The sequence below is a fragment of the Kwoniella newhampshirensis genome, chromosome 11 (genome assembly GCF_039105145.1).
Source record: "Kwoniella newhampshirensis strain CBS 13917 chromosome 11, whole genome shotgun sequence".
NCBI classification, from domain to species: Eukaryota; Fungi; Basidiomycota; class Tremellomycetes; order Tremellales; family Cryptococcaceae; genus Kwoniella; species Kwoniella newhampshirensis.
Window position 1 is genome coordinate 164750 of NC_089964.1, and position 19602 is coordinate 184351.

The 19602-nt window shown below is 50.1% G+C and overlaps 7 protein-coding genes across 7 annotated transcripts; 2 read left to right on the forward strand and 5 right to left on the reverse strand.

The window, feature by feature from the left end:
• Window positions 1-226: 226 nt before the first annotated feature.
• Window positions 227-3262, reverse strand: IAR55_005247 (uncharacterized protein; the record flags this gene model as incomplete). Its single annotated transcript, XM_066948339.1, has 19 exons — window positions 227-249; window positions 309-364; window positions 423-471; window positions 527-543; window positions 599-1039; window positions 1092-1246; window positions 1298-1351; window positions 1400-1455; window positions 1504-1657; window positions 1714-1842; window positions 1894-2028; window positions 2079-2180; window positions 2247-2369; window positions 2459-2675; window positions 2786-2817; window positions 2877-2885; window positions 2949-2996; window positions 3059-3088; window positions 3179-3262. 19 exons carry the CDS (start codon window positions 3260-3262, stop codon window positions 227-229), a joined length of 1914 nt encoding a protein of 637 aa, XP_066800907.1.
• A 687-nt stretch (window positions 3263-3949) lies between these two features.
• Window positions 3950-4545, forward strand: IAR55_005248 (uncharacterized protein; the record flags this gene model as incomplete). The annotated part of the gene is made up of 2 exons (XM_066948340.1): window positions 3950-4006; window positions 4372-4545. 2 exons carry the CDS (start codon window positions 3950-3952, stop codon window positions 4543-4545), a joined length of 231 nt encoding a protein of 76 aa, XP_066800908.1.
• An 834-nt stretch (window positions 4546-5379) lies between these two features.
• IAR55_005249 (uncharacterized protein) lies at window positions 5380-7613 on the reverse strand (the record flags this gene model as incomplete). Its single annotated transcript, XM_066948341.1, has 5 exons — window positions 5380-5514; window positions 5574-5693; window positions 5749-6288; window positions 6348-7175; window positions 7596-7613. The coding sequence occupies 5 exons, from the start codon at window positions 7611-7613 to the stop codon at window positions 5380-5382; spliced, it is 1641 nt and encodes a 546-aa protein (XP_066800909.1).
• Window positions 7614-9221: 1608 nt separating this feature from the next.
• IAR55_005250 (uncharacterized protein) lies at window positions 9222-11933 on the reverse strand (the record flags this gene model as incomplete). Its single annotated transcript, XM_066948342.1, has 12 exons — window positions 9222-9416; window positions 9487-9586; window positions 9653-9689; window positions 9764-9915; window positions 10042-10095; window positions 10161-10261; window positions 10315-10370; window positions 10446-10640; window positions 10709-10836; window positions 10902-11012; window positions 11083-11195; window positions 11310-11933. The coding sequence occupies 12 exons, from the start codon at window positions 11931-11933 to the stop codon at window positions 9222-9224; spliced, it is 1866 nt and encodes a 621-aa protein (XP_066800910.1).
• Window positions 11934-12736: 803 nt separating this feature from the next.
• IAR55_005251 (uncharacterized protein) lies at window positions 12737-15333 on the forward strand (the record flags this gene model as incomplete). The annotated part of the gene is made up of 11 exons (XM_066948343.1): window positions 12737-12850; window positions 12914-12954; window positions 13023-13227; window positions 13285-13345; window positions 13405-13489; window positions 13543-13622; window positions 13680-13832; window positions 13900-14080; window positions 14151-14742; window positions 14877-15074; window positions 15151-15333. 11 exons carry the CDS (start codon window positions 12737-12739, stop codon window positions 15331-15333), a joined length of 1893 nt encoding a protein of 630 aa, XP_066800911.1.
• A 266-nt stretch (window positions 15334-15599) lies between these two features.
• Window positions 15600-17106, reverse strand: IAR55_005252 (uncharacterized protein; the record flags this gene model as incomplete). Its single annotated transcript, XM_066948344.1, has 8 exons — window positions 15600-15617; window positions 15685-15732; window positions 15804-15908; window positions 15971-16003; window positions 16088-16172; window positions 16259-16463; window positions 16623-16928; window positions 17061-17106. 8 exons carry the CDS (start codon window positions 17104-17106, stop codon window positions 15600-15602), a joined length of 846 nt encoding a protein of 281 aa, XP_066800912.1.
• A 362-nt stretch (window positions 17107-17468) lies between these two features.
• IAR55_005253 (uncharacterized protein) lies at window positions 17469-19471 on the reverse strand (the record flags this gene model as incomplete). The annotated part of the gene is made up of 11 exons (XM_066948345.1): window positions 17469-17561; window positions 17641-17764; window positions 17838-18083; window positions 18137-18198; window positions 18267-18323; window positions 18421-18513; window positions 18586-18661; window positions 18734-18831; window positions 18929-19046; window positions 19124-19236; window positions 19340-19471. The coding sequence occupies 11 exons, from the start codon at window positions 19469-19471 to the stop codon at window positions 17469-17471; spliced, it is 1212 nt and encodes a 403-aa protein (XP_066800913.1).
• Window positions 19472-19602: the final 131 nt, after the last annotated feature.

Genomic DNA, 19602 nt, shown 5'->3' on the forward strand with positions numbered 1-19602 from the left:
CGTTTCATTCGTAGTTTGAGAGGAATAAAAAGCCAAATCGCCACGTGGACCGGATCTCCCGAACGTTTGCCACCCGAGAATCTGCGAGTCATTACCATTTACGAATGATGACTTCCATTCAACGTGCATGATACATTTGGTGACAGAGGAAAACATGACAACATGATGGTTACTATTGGAAAGAATGGGGACACCCGAGATGAGACAGCTTTTACACCCAGCGGTTTTACGCCTTGACCTTGCCAATGACTGTTGAGCCGTTAGCCGTCCGCCGTTGGAGTCGTTCATGTTCAACATAGTCAACTCACCAGTGTCGGGGGCATACTTGGAGATGGCGTTCGGAGGGTGGATCATAGCAAACTCCCTGCAAGTATATCAGAAACGTTCCGTGCTATGCTATGTCGAAAAGTCCCCACACTCACTCGGTCGCATCCCGCCCAGCATACAGAAGAATTGCTTTTGCACCACCGGCTACATTTCAATGAAATCAGCTTGGGCTCCGTAATGTCATACCAGCGTTACTCACGGTGATCGGCCAAGAAGCTAGAGGAGCACACAAATCAGCTCAATCATAGCTAGCCCAACAAATACTACCCACTTCGTGACATCAAGGACCTCCCCATCGATGATAACCCAGCAATCATCCTCCTTGTTGTGCTTTGCGACCTCCTCTACCGAGTACTCGCCCTTTGTTTGTCCCTTCTTCTTTGTCTCTGGCTCCGGCAGCTTTTCCTGTTCTACCTGAGCCAACGTACTATCACCCTTCTTGACAGGTGCGCTGTCGGCGGGAACATCTTGAGCCTGCGATGAAGAGCTCTTTTGAGGTTGACTATCGGTTTGGGTTTGGGTTTGACCGTCTCCACCGGCCCACGAAAACTCGAGATTGACGTTTTTGGAATTGGGGTCAACGCGAATCTTAGTCTCCAGCAGATGACCAGCGATGTTTGAGACACGGTTCGCCGCTCGCTCGTTCGTAAGAGTCGACAGCAAGTAGGAGGAAACAGAGTCTCCAGCGACTCGACCGAAGACAACGCATCCCCTGTTACGGCTTCAACTATGTTTGCGGGTCTCAGGAACACTAGGACACTCACAAGAGCGAACTACCACCAAGACGGTTCGCACCGTGGACACCACCAGCGAGCTCACCACACGCGAACAGACCGGGAATTGGCTTGTTCTGAGCATCGTGGACGGCAGAATTGGTTCCAATTTCGAGTCCACCCATGGTGTAATGAAGGACGGGTGTCTACACGATCGTCAGCAACCTATCACGGAAAACTGCACACGACAGACATACCATGAGGGCTACATGGTAGATGTCATCCATCCGGAAGTCACCACCGCTGAAGAACTGCGAGGAGAATCAGCACTGTCAAACACCGAAAGAGGGACGACTCACCTTCTTGCCGAAGGGGTCTGTGCCCGGGTTCTTTGCGTAGTTGTTATGATCATCGACTAGATTCATGTCAGCTGAAGAAAAGAAAGATCACTGGGATCACTCACATGTCTTCTTGAGAACTTCAGGTTTGATACCGATCTCCTTTGCCAATTCCTCGCCGCTGTTGAACTTCTTCATGAGTCCTCTTCCGACATAGTGCTTGCAGTGCCATTCGATTTCTTTGCTTGATTGACCATTCAGGACCAGTCGGATAGGGAACTGCAGTTCTGTCAGCCCGACAAATTGGTAATGGCAGGCGCGTCTCGATTACCCACTTTGTTGTTCTCCCACATCTTGCCTGTGACGTAGTCACGGTGTTGCAACTCATCAACGAACCTGTTACCGGTGTTGTCGAGCAGCAGTCCACCAACGCCTCGCAAAGCTTCAGCCGCCAAGAACTTGACCTGAAGCACAACGCGTCAGCTCTGGGAGTGCTGCCAAGTATGGAGTCGTACCTTTGCATCCGGGTCCTTGGGGTCTACAAGACCTGTAGGGTGTACCTGAACTTTCTCGAGATCGATACCCTTGGCACCGATTGCCATCGCCATCTTGTGTCCGTCACCAGTACAGTGGTCACCATTGGTAGTAGGCTATGTAAAGTATCAGTCAGGTAAACGAGGTTGTCGGAGGAATCGCATACCAAGTCGTAATATTCAGGTCTGTGCTTCTTGAGAAGAGAATCGTTGGTGAAGTCGGCAGCATACCCTCCAGTAGCGAGGACGACTGGGCCGTACTCGGTATACTGAAAGACAAAGTCAACGAATAATTCATGTTTGCGAATGAGCAAAGATGGTGCAGTTTGACTCACATGTTTACCGTCCTTCTCGTAGTCGACGCCAACGACCTTACCACCGTCCTCTAACAGTTTGGTGACCTTTGCCTTCTTAAGCACCTTGACCCTATCAGGAGAACTTTCCGCCAAGTCTTCAAGCTGGTTGCGCAGGCAGATGATCAGCACTAGACGTCATGCCTCCGACGAAGAAGAATGACCGATTAAACTGCTGGATATGTCACGCTTACCTTCTCCATCAACGCATACGTGATGGTCATACCAGGGAACTGGGCACCGCCTCGATGAGTTCTCTTTTCAGAATGACCACCTAATCGAGAAACCTTGCTCAAGTCAAGGTTGAATCGTTCCACGAGCCAATTGACGGCATCACCAGATCGGTGCGTGAGCACCTTGATGAGATCGTCTCGCGCGAGCTCTCGAGCGGATTTCTTAGTGTCTGCGAAGCTGTTGAGGAGTCAGCCTGTGGCGACAGACATGCGGACATGATACTGGAATGTTGTATTTGTGATGACCAAAGAATGTGCACGCGACGGTCAGAGGGGGGGGAGACTTACAACTTTGCTGCTGTGTCTGGGATGCCGAGATCCTGTTGGTTTCGGCCATTAGGAGACGAAACGCATAGTTTGAAAAGCGAGCCACACATACCGCTTGAGCCTGAATGAGAGGAAGGGTCAGCCTATCGATCTCCGACCGAAGAGAAAAGATCGTCCAACTTACCTGAGTTCCAGCACCGTTGATACCACTTGTTGCTTTCGTCGAGTTTCCCTACACGTTCTGTCAGTTGGGCGGGACGATGTATACAGGCCCAGAAGGGACACGCCACATACACCCATGAAACTGTTCTTGTCGAGTAGGATCTGCAGCAGGCGTATGTCAGCTCGCCCACGGGGGATGAGTGTAAGAAGTCGTGATCATGCATTTGAGAAAAGTGGTAAAAGGATACTCACGACGTTACCTCCTCTCTCGAGGACTGTATGAGCCGCCGAGAGACCGGACAGACCACCGCCTACGATGATGACCTTGTTGGACATGTTGTTGTCGTTGATGTTCTTGTTGTTTTTGTGATGTTGTCGGAGAGGGCCAGACAGTGGATACAGACAGCAGAATGAGAAGATACAAGGAGAGAAGCGAGTTATGCCAATCGAGTAAGCCTCCAGCCAGTCAGAATCGACGTGATTGTGATGAAGGATAGGATGGAATACAACACAAACCCGGTTACTAGACTCTTGTCCTTTTTCAGTGTACATCGCCTGTCCAACGAGATCTCTCTCAATTTACTACCGCAATTGGCAACTCATCCGGTATCTCGTCGTAACCGGGAGAGTTGGGTCGAGAGAGGTCATTACGTAAGTAGACATCCGGAGAGTCACGCGTGGAGGTGTCTCGAGGGAGGTTGCTTTTGTTGAATCAAGGATATTGATTTTGGGTGATGTTGAGTTGTGAAACGCAGTATACCCATTTCTCACAACGGCAGGATATTCCCTCCAAAATGGTCAGTGGGATATCTATGTATGGACGATGATCATGAGTCAAGGAGCTGACTCTGTGTTACGCTTTCACTCTTCCTATATCCCCACTCGATCAAACGACATACTCCCCGATCGATATTTGTGTTCTTATCGATATGTTCGACTCGGAATGACCTTGGTTCACCGCATTATCACGCCTCCTCCTTATCATGACTCCAGGCAACATCCGATAAACTCTTAGGAGGAGCTATGCTCTTCGTTGCAGCGTTCGTGTTCGTGTATTACTCCGTCTGGGCTTTGTTACTGGTGAGTCCAGCACAGGGTTCGACCAGGCGTGGACCATCGGGTCTTGGGCAGAACGGGTCAACAATTCGGTTTCGGCGTCGGCGTCGGCGTCGCGGCCTCGGAACAAATCTCAAAATCCAAATCGTCGAGTTCCAGACACGCTGTGCTGATCATCATCACATCTCACGAGCTCTGATCTTTCCCCCTCCATCCTTTCGTCGAGTTCTCCTCTCCCGACCAGACCCCTTTTCTCTTGACCGTCCTCTCTACCCTTCCGAATCCGCATTATCCCAAACGCACCATGTGTTACTCATATCTGAGCGAACCGAGACCCACAGTCATTCGAAATATGAAGCATAGCTGACGTTCCACCTCCACGTCATTAGCCATTCCTTCCCCCAAGCTCACCTGTCCAATCCCTCTTCCCTCCCCGCGAATGGGCCATCCGTCTGCCCCTCCTCCTCCTCCTTGGCGGAATCACCTTGGTCTCCCTATTCTTCGCGAGGGTCATGTGGATCGAAGCGAGGAAAAAGGCCTTGAAGGCAGGGAAGAAGGTTTGATCGGCGTCTGGTACTGGAGTATATAAATTGGATGAGGGTCAGGTATAGAGTGGAGTGGGAGGGAGGGAGTTGAGCTGATGCATTCATAGAGATCGCCTCATCGTGGTCCGTCCGTGGGGGACGGAGCGATCTTCTCTGTAGTGCATCTGGTCTAATCATTTGTCATCATCTCACTCGGTGGGATTGAGTATGTCGCGCGAATATGCTCGCATATCTTCAATCGCGCGATCGATCATCTCTATTCGTCGCACTGTCAACAACCTTATCATCGATTGACACAGGACTTGCTCGCTGGGACTGGACTGGCGCCTACACACAGTCGCAATTCACGTTGCTATCTGTCTCAATCCTGCTATCGGTCTCATTGCGCCGGCAGTCCCCACACTCGTGAACCCACAGAACATGACACAGCATACATCGACGTCATAATCGTAACTAGTCTTTCCAGCGTTATTAAACCCGAATAACACGCAGACTAAAACATATCTCCCCTCTTCCTCAACAACGTTCATCATCTCATCTTCATCTTGACGTCTCGTGTCTGACCAACATATACAGACAAATTACAAACACGAGAGCTGATTCTGCCTTTTCTCTTCGTATGGTGGGGATCTTGGTGAGGATGGGGTTATATGCGAAATGAACGAAAGTTGAACATTGTGTGACTGTGAATGAATCGTATTGTGAAGGGCGCGGATACGTATCGAATTGTGTAATCGTGAGTGGTAGTGGGTGAGGGCATGGGAGGAGCGAACAAAGAAAAGGGGTAGATCATGAGGAGTTTGGCGAGCACGCAGCAAGGTGTCAAGAGTGAATCCTCAGTCAATTTCTCGGCTATTCCTCCCCTGCGAGATGCAGAGCCAACTCCATCCCCGCAATGGTTCCCTGACCACTCGCAGTCTCGGGCCAGAAGCCCGTCGCCCATTCTCGCACGTAAACGCTCGCTTTCATGTGTTTCTTTGATGCGTACTGCAGTCGACACAAGTCAGCTTTCCTGATCCTGCGTATAGCGGCGGCACACAGCTGACCTTTTTATAGAAGGACGAGGTATCATTGAAGTCGGCATCGAGGATGAAATCTAACATGACTTGAGCACACTCGAGGAGCTCGTCCTGAGAGTAGGTAGAATAATGAACGAGGTTTGGTGTCTGTGAATTCCGTCAGCTCGCTGTTCGGCTAAGCCCCACTTCCCGCTGCACTCACCCATTCTCCCCGATCTAGACATAATCTACCTAACCACATCGCCGCAGCTGCCAATAAACTCGAGGGGTATTTGATCAGTCGATGATCAACACAGCTGATCTCAACGAGGTATTTGGCTACAGTTCGTGTTTGGATGTCATATCCGTCGGCTTTACTAATCCGTCTGAGGAAGTGTAAAGGGTTGGGATACGATAGATCGAAGCCCAAAGTAGAAAGCATGTATCTCTCAGCCTTGAGGATCTCGTCGGTGGTGTAACCTCCATCCGTCATGTGGAGGAAGTGTTCGATGGAGGGGCAGATGACTTCTTCGTACTTGGCAGCAACGAAGAGCGCTGTCAGACCGACAAGCTGAAGCTTTACGAGTGAGACGAGTCGGTGGGAGAGGAATCGATCAACAAGGTTGGTAGCAATGAACAGGGTCTCGGGAAGCAATCGGAATTTGCCATGAACCTCGATAAGCCAATCCATCAGGATAGCACGCATCTTCCATTGAAGTTCGTCTTGCTTGTCCATGTAGTCAGGACTGGCCATTGTTTGTTTCTGGAACGCGTCAGGTTAGCTATCGTCCTTGAATTCGAACACAAGAAGATGGGACTCACCTCGATAGCCAACATGTAATTGAAAGCGTCAACGACATATTCGCTGACCATTGTAGGGTTCCCCTCGTCTTCCGCATCTAGATCTGTCCATCCCTCATCCTTTGCTTTTCTCTTAGGGCTTCTCAGACCGACAGCCTGCTGACTGCCACTCGAGAGTAAGATCTCTCTTCCATCAACATCATAATGTGCTTCATCTACCAGATCCCGGCCTTCCTGATCTTCTAGTATACCCGGCGGTGGTGTTGAGGTCTTGCGTCTTTTGCGTGAAGGTTCGTCGTCTACGTTGGGTTTTCTCTCCTTGAGTGGTTTAGTCTCAGGAGCCGTGACCGTCGTGCTAGTGGAAGCAGTGGTAGAGCGTGATCGAGAAGGAATCTTGCTAGGTGGTTGAACGACTGCCTTCCTCTTTCCAATCACCTTCTCATCCTTCACATTGACTGCTCCCGACGTCGTCGATGCTGTCGATCTCGCCGGTCGCTGCGCAGCAGCCTGAGAAGCTTGAGTGGTAGCTAGAGGTTTTCTCTCATCCTTGACTCCTGTCGACTTGTTCCCATCGGCATTCTTCCCTCCATTTGTTACTTCTCCCAAGGCGTTTCTTCTCTTCGTAGCTGCCGCATCAGGCTTACCGAGTCCGTCATCTCTGAGTGTCGATCGTGTAGTAGCCGCAGACATCGTTCGTTTCATGACGGGGATGGAGGTCGTGGAGGCAGTTGACGCCTTGGCTGCAGCGAGAGCACCGCCGTTGGTGCTCGCAGTGCTGCGAGACCGAGTAGCGATGGTCCCAGCTGCAGGTGGAGCGTTCTCATCGACCCGACGAGTAGTCCGGCGGGTCTGTATGGTGTGTATGTATGTCGAGGCAGGGACGAGTTTGCGTGGATGAGTGATGAATTGGTCAAGGTAAGGAGGGATGTTGATGTAGAGTGACAGCGAGGTGGAGGGTGAGGGAAGACAGGCACGTAAAGTTGAGTGACATAAGGGGTTGGCGGGGAGGTATGGTGGTAGGTGGGTTGATCAGCATGCATTCGCGCGTCCGTTGATGATGAACAGTAGATGGAGGCTGGGAGCAGCAGCATGAGTATGGGGTGAGGGAGACGTTGTGGGTCGCTTGATATAGCTCGCCAGCTCATTTTTAACCAGCACCACCAAAAACATCGCGTCTCACTTGATGTTCTCAAATGTAAATCCCCAGCACCAATTCACGTCTCCGTTGATGGTTGTGTGGAGCTCAAATTTGGAAGAGATCAGACTCACAGGTATACCGCTGGCCATGATGGTCGGAAAGCACCTTGAAGAACGAGGGAAGAGGAAGTGTCAAAGAGAAGATGAGGAAATGAGTCGATCGATTGGTGGATGGGGTGAGGTGAGGTGAGGAGGCTGGTGCAGGGTTTTTTGGTGTTCGTCAACTATATGACGCGAACGCTCCTTCCTGTGCGTCGAGACACTATGCTGTTCTCCCCGTTTCTTCCTTCCAGACCGAATGGGATGCGGGACGACTGTCGGCGACGGCGACGGCGACGGACGTCGAGCAGCAGTAGTGATGGCGGGTGATGGTGGTGATGATGAGCCTGTATTCGATTTCTGGTACGGTGGAAAGGATAAAGCAGAAATCAATAATGGACCGGAAAGTCGTCCAGTCAAGCTGTCTGCTGTGGTGCAGCAAATCACCACTTCAATTACAAAATCACCTTGATCATTCCTAATTCTTCTTACCAGAAGGATTACTATCCCCTCCAGCCGTTTTGTAATGATCCTCAGGGAAGGAAGAAGTTGATCACGTGATATATACCCGCTCTGATCTCCATTGTGAAATCCCGAAACACCGGTTTCCAAGTGTAACCAGGAAATGCGACAACAACGCGCGCTTCTCTCGTGCGTCACCTCTTTCGTTATCCCCTGCCTGACTTGCAATCGACATCAGGCAGTTCGTCGTACAATAGCTAGAGGCGACTAACCTTTTTCCCTCCTTCCCTGGAATCCTGGAATCCTGGAATGAATCCTGTGATAAAAAGATAGATCATCGATCCTGAAGGTCGAGTGACGGACTTTTGGCACACGACACGCCAGAATGTTACGGGGAACACGACATCGCGTATCGCGTAAATGGTGGGCTACAGGTGTAGATGAGAGTTTCGTCATGTTCTCGATTTTGGGGGGGGGGAGTTTCCAGGAGTGTGAGAGACGCGACGAACCTCCCCTTCTGTCCTGGATCTTTGAGTGAATTCATGACGGGAAGGTCAGCGTTTAGGTAGGTCCGATGTAGTCCTGAAAGCCATAGACGTACGACATGAGGTCATGTGCGTAGACCACCCACCTGAATGCTTTTCGGACACCTCACTGACTTTCAGTCGGGCAAAAGAGCTACAGCTACCGTCATCACGCTGACTGCGTTCCGATAATCTGCAGAAATCGCCAGATCGTAAAGTATACGAACGTGTGATGGGACTTGATCTTGATCTTGTCGTACTGTACGATGGATCGACAGATCACCCTGCTTGCTTGCTGCACGGCACGGCTGAGCGGAAAGAACATGATCCGACGAGTCGAGTGATCTGGACGCGATCCAGTACACCTCAGCTGACTTGCAAAGCCACCTTGTCACACTTTTCACGTGTGATCGCACCTTGATCTGTGTCCTGATAAGATCGAAAAACAGTTCGAGATCGTGAATCTCTCACTGTACAGGGCTAATCTAACGGCGGAACATTAGTTGGCACCACGATCACGACCGTGGCCTGATAACGATAGAAGCAACGATCACCAAGGTCAAGAACGGATGTCAAAAGTCACGACGATCCATCCAATGAGTAAGTCCCCATGCCCATGCAATGCATACAGTGTTCCGAACGACACCTCTATTGTCCTCATATCCCGTAATGTCTATCCCAGTCCATCCAACACCTGCTTCTCCTTCGCTATTCTCTCTTTCTCCTCTTTCATCAAGATCTTCGAATACTTCGAAATCGCTCTAATCTGAGGACCTCTGTAATATGCACCGAACGGTACAGCCGACAGGACGAGAGCCACACAGCCCCATGTGAAGATGGTCCATCGCGGAGTGAGAGCTTTGTACATCTGGTGAAAGCAGGGGACCACCTGTCAGTATGCTGGATGCCAGTCCCTGATGGAAGCGAAGCACACTCACTTGTAGCGTAAAGAACGAGAAAGCTCCGCCGAACATGTTTCTAAGGAAACTTTGAGCAGCAATAGCAGATGAAGCGTAAGACCCATAACATTCCGAAAGACTGAGAGCGAATCATCAGCATTGCTGTTGGGGCGATCGTGATCGGATCATCTTGCGGGATACTCACTAAACGAAAGCGCTGATGTAGATAGTGAAGATGCTCGCTGATAATGCAGATTCGTCAGTACAGATCTGAGTGCAACCAGAAACTGAAGAGGGAATGACGGTTCATACTCACCAATAATGATTACGATACCGATGCAAGGTACTATCCAGTGAACTGTTGAAACACTGGTGAAGCCATAGAGGAAGCAACCAAGTGACAGAGTCACACCAGCTATCATGGGCGCGTAAAGTCGAGCCTCGATGCCGTCTTTCTCAACTCGGCGACTAGTGTTTTATATCATGATCAGGACTGCCACAACAACAGATTTCGAAGAAGCGGTTGAATTGCGGGCATGGGCACAAAATAGAGGGGTAATGTGGTACGAGAGGGGGAGGGGGGATACCACCTACCGATATACCGCATCTTGTACGAAGTTTGCTGCGAATCCGACTAGTGCGCCGATGCTGAGAATCAACGAGAAGCAGGACTCAGTACTAATAACATTGCGATAGGAAGGAGATAGACGTACACGATGGAAATGTATATGAGACCAACTTGATTGGTATTGAAGCCATACACGTTCCGGAATATGTATGGTAACCCACCGATTTGCGTGTAAAGGATGCCCCACTGCCAACAGCGCCATTAGCCACAACTCAACACTTGACCGATTAGGAACTCACGGCAACCGACATCCAAAGAGCCATACACGCTACCACGGGCTCAACGAAGAGGAAGGCTACGAGAGACGCAAGGTTAGTTTCGGCCACAGTGTCGTAAGCATCTCTGAGAGAAGAGGAAAGACGATACACACTGATAGGTCTAGTCGAGCTCATCTTCATAGCGGCGAAGAATCCAACCTTCCCAATCTCGCTTCTGGCTGTATATCGACCCCCATCTTCTAGACCCCTCTCCTTCCGTAACTTCCTGGCTCTTCGACGAAGGATGACGGACTCTCGCGTTTCTCGCATAAATAACAAGATGAAAGGGAACAGGGCACCGATGAGGACTGATATCTCAATAGTCAGTACAGTGTGTACAGTATCGTCATCTCGATGATCACACAACTTCACTCACTCGTTTGTATCCACCAGACCCATCTCCATTGCAATCTTGGGTCGGACTCTACCCATGCGAAAACAAGTGGTCCAACACCACTTCCAGCAATTGCCATCACCGCGAAGACTGAAGAAGGTAAACCACGGCTGGAAACGTGTTACACTCTGTCGGCTCATGTCCCGATTGAATGAGCAGCAGGTGTTCCACTCACTTTGCAGGAATGTATATATCCGCTATCGTGCCTCCTACCAATGTCGCTCCTACACTTCCTGAACAGCCCTGTATGACTCGGGCGATCATCATCGTCGCGACGTTCTTACTCCTTTTAAGGTAGCATTAGTTCATGAGTCGCTGGCCATGAAGTGGGACGCTCGGGAGGGCCTAGAACTCACAAAGCCATCATGAGGTGACCTAAGAGATAGATGCCAACGGCTACCACGTATGTCCATTTCCTCCCAAATTCCTCCGAGAGGGGCGCCAGGAGTAATGGGGTTATTGCAAAACCCTTTGGGATGGTATGGTATCAGTTGATTGTCCAGTTCGTGCCCCGGCAGTCACGACACATTCGGAGTGTACCCTCGGCGTTCACGTTTCGTCGTCAAGATAAGACCGCACTCACGAAACAATAGATGCCCAATCCGCCCGCCGTCAAAACATCACTGAGATGCAAATCCGCCTTCATAGATTCCTCACTTATACTATATGCTCCAACATTGACCGATGTCAGGAGGGTGAAAAACGTCGCCACGGCCGTTATGGCATATTTCCTCGACTGAGCGAAGAAGAACGGATTCTGAGGTGATGAAGCTGGGAAATCGACCCATATGATTCGGGGAGGTGTGGTTTTTTCATCCACTGACGTCGTGGTTGCGTCGGAGGAGATGGATGAAGAGGGATCGTTGGTGATGGTTATATTGAGTGACGGTGTAAAGATCGGTCCAAAATGACATCCAGGGGGTAATCTCGCTGAATCATCAGGAGTGGGCGGTGAACAATATTCCCCATCATCATCATCCTCTACTACTCTTCGCGTATCTGGCTCCTCATCTGATATTCTTTTCGAGGAGGACGCGGTCGACCTCCGTTCTTCAAATAGTTCAGGTTTTGGCGGTTCACTCAGAGTAGCAGGGACGATTGGATCCGCTACTGTATTTTGTTCGGCGAGCGTGGGTCCCCCGGATCGACTCGATATTGATGTTGATGTGGATGTAGAGCGACTGCCTCTGGAAGAGGAGATCGCCATCTCACTTTGAAGCCTTCCTTTCCTACCGAACCGGACACTTTCACGACTGTGGCGATGATATGATACACAAAGATGGATGAACAAGAAGTCTGGAAACGAGATACAAGGGAAGAAAAGCTTAAATGAAAGAGGAGAAGAATTTGTTGATTTCGTCTGGATCCCGGGTAGATTCCTGTTGTAGCAGACGATTTCGGACTTCTGAATGTGGTTGTTCTAGATGAACAGTGATAGAGATACAGATGAAATGCATTCCACCTTCTTCTGTCATTATGGATTGACGATCATAACGAAGTCGCCAGCGACCCAATGTTCGAGTCGGATGATGGCGAAATTGTTATATGGAGTAAACCATCTGCCGGATTCTGGCAACGATATGACGCTCATGTCCGAACAGTGAATGGCATGTCAGTCACTGTAGAGACGGAGATGACTACGAGTACTGGCAGCGATCAGATCGGCCGAAAAAACCACTCCACCGGCCGGATTGTGATGTTTCGCAAACTCACATAGTCATGTCGTCGAGAAGATAATCTGATAACGGATCATACGAACACGTCCGTCTACTCCTCGCTCCTCGCGTTCTCGATTCTCGATTCCCTGCGAGCCATAAGCGACGAGGACACCTGGTCCCTTGAGTGGATGACCCTTGCGCAAACAGCTCAACAATCACATTGTTCAAGGTGTATCGACAAATTCATCTATTTCGATTCAAAGTCGAAGATCGCATCCACGTCCGTGTACATTTGCCGAAAAAAATCACCTGGGTCCCCGTCGTCTTCTCCACCAATCGTTGTTGAGCCGATATGATCAGACTGCCAGCCCTTCTCGCAGCTGTCCCGGTGCTCCTTGAAGGAGTCATCGCTGCGACTCATGAACATTGGTGGAATATCTCTTATGCGACAGCGAATCCAGATGGCGTGAGTGATGTTCTGTTTTTACTTGGTCGGTGAATTGAGACACTGATGCATCGTCGTCGACAGCTATATGAAAGACGTGTGATAGGTGTGAATGGCACCTGGCCGTAAGTCTCACACACTCCATGCTCAAGTCCAGGCAGACTGATGAGCTGACTCCCACTATCGTCATCAGCCCTCCTCCCCTCATCGCTACTCAAGGCGACACCATTCTCATCCACACCACCAACGGTCTCAACGATCCGACCATCGGTACCGCCCTACATACGCACGGTATCTTCTTCAACGGCACGAATTACTATGATGGAGCTGTGGGGATCACGCAATGTTCGATACCGATGGATCAGACTTTGACCTATGTCATCGATACGAAGTTACAGGTAAGCTGGCTAGTTGGTTCATCTGAGGACATATGCTGATGCTAGGTCGTGACAAAGGCGGGAACATTCTGGATGCATGGGCATTATCTGGGTCAATATGTCGATGGTCTTCGATCTCGTGAGTTCTCGCCAAAGTCGAACTTCATTGGTCTGAGGCTGCAGCTGACTTGAGAACAGCTTTGATAATACATCCTCAGAACCTCACGGGACGATCGGACGATGTCACATGGGATGAAGAGTACACCTTGGTAGTGTCTGATTGGTGAGTATCTATTCGTTGCCCATCATGTTGGTCCCCTAACCGTTTCCGGCTAGGTATCATCGCCAACACCTCGACCTGCTCACCAACGATTTCCTCACATGGGACAATCCCACCGGTGCCGAGCCCGTACCAGGTGAGCGAGCTACACCGAGCTACTCCAATTGTTGATTGCTGATTGAGTATGTCGTAGATTCCGCCCTCATATATCTCGTGAAGGATGGCCAGTACTACCCCAGCCCGGAAGATGTTGCTTCGGGAGCCTCAACAAATGATAACCTGATCATACCTTTCGAAGCTGGCAAGAAATACAAGATCCGAGTGATCAATATGTCAGCGTTGGCGAGTGAGTGAATGATGTCGGACCAATCAAGTGATTGACTGATGCACTGATGCTCGGATCCATTTTTCAGTGTTCTTCCTCGCTATCGATCAACATGATATCAAGATAATAGAGGTCGACGGAGTGGAAGTTGAGCCGTATATTCTGGATGTTTTGACTATCGCTGTTGCCCAGAGGTATTCGATCTTGGTGGAAGCGAAGAACCAGACGGATAGGAACTACGCCATGTCAATTATGCAAGCTGAGGACATGTGAGTCACAACGCTTTGCCCGACGTCGCAGATGACACGCAGAAGAAAATGTTCTGAACTTTGATCGCAGGTACGATTACCTCCCGGAGGGATTGGTATTGAACAACACAGTTCAGATAGCCTACTCCACCTCGAATCCTCCAGCATCCGAAGTGTCCTACGACGAGACCGAAGACTTTGACGACACGGTACTTGTCCCCTTACTCAAGGCCGCCATGGCGCCCGCGGACATTGAGCTTGTTCTCCACGTCAACTTTGACACGTACGACGACGGGACGAACCGAGGAGCTTTCAACAACATCACGTTCCAAGAACCACCTACGGCGAGTATATTCACCGCGTTGAGCATGGGCAACAACTCTTTCCTCTCTTCGGTCTATGGCGCTCAGACGAACGCTATTGCATATCCGCATATGGCCAACATCCAAATGACGGTATACAATTGGGATTCAGGCTTTCACCCGTTCCATCTGCACGGTCACGAGTTCCAAGTGGTCCAGAGGAGCTTCGATGTCACCAGCGACGATGAAGCGTTGAACCCTGCTTTGAAGGAGGATCAGGAGAATCCCTCGAGAAGAGACACCATCACGATTCCGCCTACTGGTAAAGTCGTATTGAGGTGGAGAGCAGATAATCCAGGAGCATGGTTCTTCCATTGTCATGTGAGTTGAGGCAATCCTTGATCGTCTGCTTCCTGCCACATAAGACCTTTATCACGGTCACTTCCACGCGGCCTGTCTGTCATGTCTGTGTCTTCGCAAACCAAGTATATACTGATGAACTCGATCGTCATCAGGTCGACTGGCATCTGTCATCAGGACTCGCCATGGTGCTGATAGAAGCTCCTGAGAGGTTCCAAGAAGACACAGTGATCCCCAACACAATCAAGGATCATTGTGCGTATTGGGGATTACCGACTTCTGGGAATGTGGTAGGCACAGAATCTACCACGGAGTTCAAAGGTCAACCATGGGGACCTTTCCCACTCGTCATTGTAAGTTGTCTTCTCCGTACACCACCTCTGGATGCGGACGATCGTAAAGCTGACATAGGAAACCGTCGATCTATAGGGCTGGACACCGAAAGCCATCTTGTCCATCGTCGCATGTATAGTCTCAGCGCTTATTGGCTGTGTCACGGTGGTCTGGTACGCTTCGGGAGAGCTGGATTCGAAAGATATGGAAGACGAAATCAGGAAGAAACTGGAGCAGAAGAAGAAGAGAAAGGGGATATTTAGACGGATAACAGGTTGAGTGATGATCATGGTTGAGTGTCGAGGGTTCATATGCACAAAGTTCTAAATAGCCTTCCAAGATAGCTCTAGAGCAGTACAAAAAAAACTCATGACGAGTGCAACACAATCAGGGACTTGTAATCGTAAGACTGCATTGGATTCATGTAATCATGCGCGTGTACATATCGCTTCTTTCCCGTTTCCTTTCGTAACATTCTTCAACTCATGGCTCTATGACATTGTCACTCGTCTCTTATCGTCGATGGATCGACAAACATCATCTGCCTACATGAACTTTTGAGCCTGGAATGAGGTGAAGCAATTAGTGAAGCGCCTACTATTCCGTGACGAGAGAAAGGACACAACTCACCATGCCCATGAGGGAAGAAAGACCACCAGAGTTACCGCCGCCCATCATCTACGATAACAGAGTGGCAAGTCAGTGTAGTGAAAACTTGAGATATAGTGCGGCCCGGCTCGCAAACTCACCCCGGTGACCTGACTCTTAAGGTACATCTTCATGATGGTCTGACCGGCAGAAGTGACAGCGTCTTGCTTGTTACCAGAAGCAGCACCACCGGATTGGTCGAAGAGCTGCGATACAGATGGTGAGTCAGGAATGCGCTAAAGTACTGGTAGCTGGGCGTATGACTTACCTTGGCAGCCTCGGACATCGCCATGCCGATGATCTATGGTGTGGGTCCGCTCATCAGCTAACACTCGACTGCCGTGAGGCCGCATTCATCCGACAGCTGCAGAATAAGAATACCCACTTTGGATTGCATGTCACCGCCCCCGGATCCGGCCGCACCGCTCTGGCCAGAAGTGAACTGCTTGAGAGCTTGCATGGCGGCGGCGCTGAACGTCAAAGGCTTCATCAGTGCATTGCTCCCTCAACTGAACATTACTGTCGGGGTGATTCCGAGGTTCGGAGCAAGGCTCACCTTCCCATAGCACCCGCAGACATGGAGCCGGCGTTGCCCTGGCCGTAAGCCTCTTGGTGCTGCTGCTGGACTCGGTCCTCGTCGACATCGGTATCGTCCTTGTTCATGTTACCAATGTATGAGAAAGCTTGAGAGAAGAGGGACGAGTTCTCGTTACCGTTGGAGGCGTGGGCGTTGGCAGCTTCGAGGGCTGCGCCGGTGCTGACTGCAACACGGGGAGGCACATCAGCATCACATCAACGAGATCAGTCTCATCGCACTTGCAGCCATTTATGAAGGATGATCCAAGTGAGAATTGACGGAGACCGTAGAAGTGGCCTATCAGATACAGGAGATTGGAAAGATTGGAGAACAGTCAACTTACGGTTGGGCAGACCACCACCACCACCGAATCCGCCAAACGAAGCACCGCCCTCGCCGTGAGGTCGATTGTATTGCGCTCCACCGGTCTGACCGTATCCCTCTTGGTCATTACCGTAAGATTGCTGTTGACCACCACCGTATGAGTCTTGCTGGCCACCATAGGAGTCCTGTTGACCGCCGTAGGAGGCCTGTTGACCACCATACGAGTCTCGACCACCGCCGTAGGAATCTTGTTGACCACCACCGCCGTACGACGGTTGATCATCGTATCCCTGACCTTGCTGTTGGTTTCCGCTGTTTCCGCTCACTTGTCAAAGCATCAAGTCAGTTTCTCCCATGACCGCATTGGCTGACTTGAAAGCAAAGAGGACAGATTCGAAGGAGATTCATCCGACTGGGAATGATTGGATTGGTCACGGTGGATGATGAGAAAACGCACTAGCGCCCTGGAGCTTCTCTTCTGCCATTTTCTTGATGAAATCCATTTTTGCTATGCTGTCTTGCGGTGGTGTTCTTGTGAAACGTTGACTGTGGAGGGCTATTTTATTGGAGAACAGACGAGGTATTTGAACGATATAAGGGATTTAAGAAATGCGGATGAACGTACACTCGGTTTGATCGAATTCACTCGCTCTAGAGTCTCGGCGTCACTTGCAGGCGTCATTGTTACGTCACCACCACGTGAAGAACATCCCCCTCAGTTGTTTGATATGACAGCGTCCTTCATGTCTGTCAAGCTTCTAGAGGACAGCGCATATGTTTCTGCATGTGGTGGACGAAGCGGAATGATCCGGTCACTTGCGTCCGACACCGACACTTTGTACAACATTATGCATATCTGTCTGTTCTATCTCGATATGGCTGATAGGTTAGGGAAGGGATTCGTCTTTGCTAAAACCACCATCTGTTTTTCATGTGAGATATACCCCTTCATCAGGCCCTATGTGTTTCAAGCTCAGTCAGCATCATTCCGCTCAAAGGGTAGAGACGTCCTGCTGCGATCGATAATGTGAACTCACTCTGTAAATCATATTGGCCACCATACACTCCACTTCGTCCGAGTCGACTTCGACACCATGGCGTGATAGGGCCAGCTGGAATGTCGAGATCGGTATTCTGGATGATTTATCGCTCGCAATCCAGCTACATTGAGTCACAGCCGATCAGCATTTTGTATCAAACCGCTCCCACGCGTTATACTCAGATGTGCACTCACGCCTTTCTGAACAGCATCCTGGAACACCCTTCTCTCGCTCTTTCCACGACCAGATACACACTCATCCCTACTAATCTCATCTGAGCCCAATCTAATCTTTCGTCATACTCCCTCACGTCTCCAGATTTTATAGCGTTGATGAAAGGGGTGAAGAGTTCGTTGAGCCGAGGATGTAGTGAGAGCAGATGTTTGGAAGGAAGGATGCCGTGTAACAGACGTAGTGGTATGAGGTAGGTGAGTATCAGCCTGATTGGAAAGTCAACATCGTATCTCATATTTGGACAGCACGTTTGACCCACTCTTGATTCCGTACTGCATTAGCTGGACAGTGTGTGAATGCCCAAGACAGTTCTTCGTCGGCCTAATCAGCACGTGCAAGCCATCAGCTACTGCAGGAAAGCGCCTCACTCCCTCGGACAGCTAGCGCACCTTCTTGTCTTCACCATTCAGAAACGCCAGCATGCCAATGTAAAAGTGCCATGTAACCTGTTTGAAACTTGTATCAGCTTGATCCTGTCGGGTTGCGAGGATGACCGAGACAGCGAGAGAAGTCAAAGAATATTAAGGAGAAGGGCTCACACACCTGATCTGGTAGGGGAGCTTGATCGACTGGCGGCGTTTTCGGATCTGACACTACTGCTCGAATGATATTCTTGCACAAATTCGGTTTTCCAACCTGGAATGTCGGTTTGACGTCAATTACAACTCCCTCGTTCTATGTCATGCGCAAGCGAACATGGTGACCCACCTTGAAATAACATTTAATGCTGAGACATGCGACGTGATATACGCCATTCCGTCTTGATTCTAGACCTTTGAACGTTCTAATCATTCTCGGAGATTCAGCACCGTACACAAGTCTCAACATTGGAGATAGAGCGAGCAAGCAGACTGACCTATCCGTTGCACACATCGAGAACGCTTTACTGACTGTTCTTGTGCATTCTTCCAGAGAGGGCATCTTGCCCGTCGTACTATATGTCCCTTGATCTGCCTGAGTCGGGAAAGACAGGTCAGCTCAGTCTCGTAAGTTGGTTGGTCTGATCGAAAAACAGGATGAAGGAGTGACTATGGAATAGATGAGAGCCTACCTGTTCGGCCAGATCTCTCAGGTCCTGGAGAAGCATATATAACACTGGTAACACCCAAGCCGATTGATCTTGAAACCACCGGTAGAATAGCGACAAGAGCGCATTCTGATGGGTGTACCTGTACGGTTGCATCAACATTGAGTCCTTCAGCTACTTACTCGCGAATGCTAATGATGAAATAGACAGCTCACTCACGCTTCTTGATAGTCATGAGTGACGTATAATGCATGCAAACAAGCACAATGTCGGATGGCTATGGCGTCCCAAGGTTCCGGTAACGAATGACCTGGATTGGCCAGTCTGCGTTCCTACGCGTTCGATCGACGATCAGCTCAAGCTCGGCGCTCGGCGGTGAAAAGCTCTAAGCGCGAGCTGAAAGTATATGGATGCAGGTGAGCGGACCCTACTCACGTCGATAGCGCCTACAGTATCTGCCAGACCTCTCGCTGTCTTGTTGTGGCATGATAATAGCCTGATGAGAGGTTTCGGATCCTCGACTCGAAGTGGTTCGACGAAAGAGTTGATGTACTGCTGGAGCTTCATCCTGTCGTAGAGTACGCGAAGGCAGCTTACCAGCCGACGGTCGGAAAGCAGATGAGACCTTTTCAGTCGATATGAATTACGCTCTGTCTAGTCAAAGCAGCAGGTCGCTGGTCGTGTCTGAATAGGGAGTA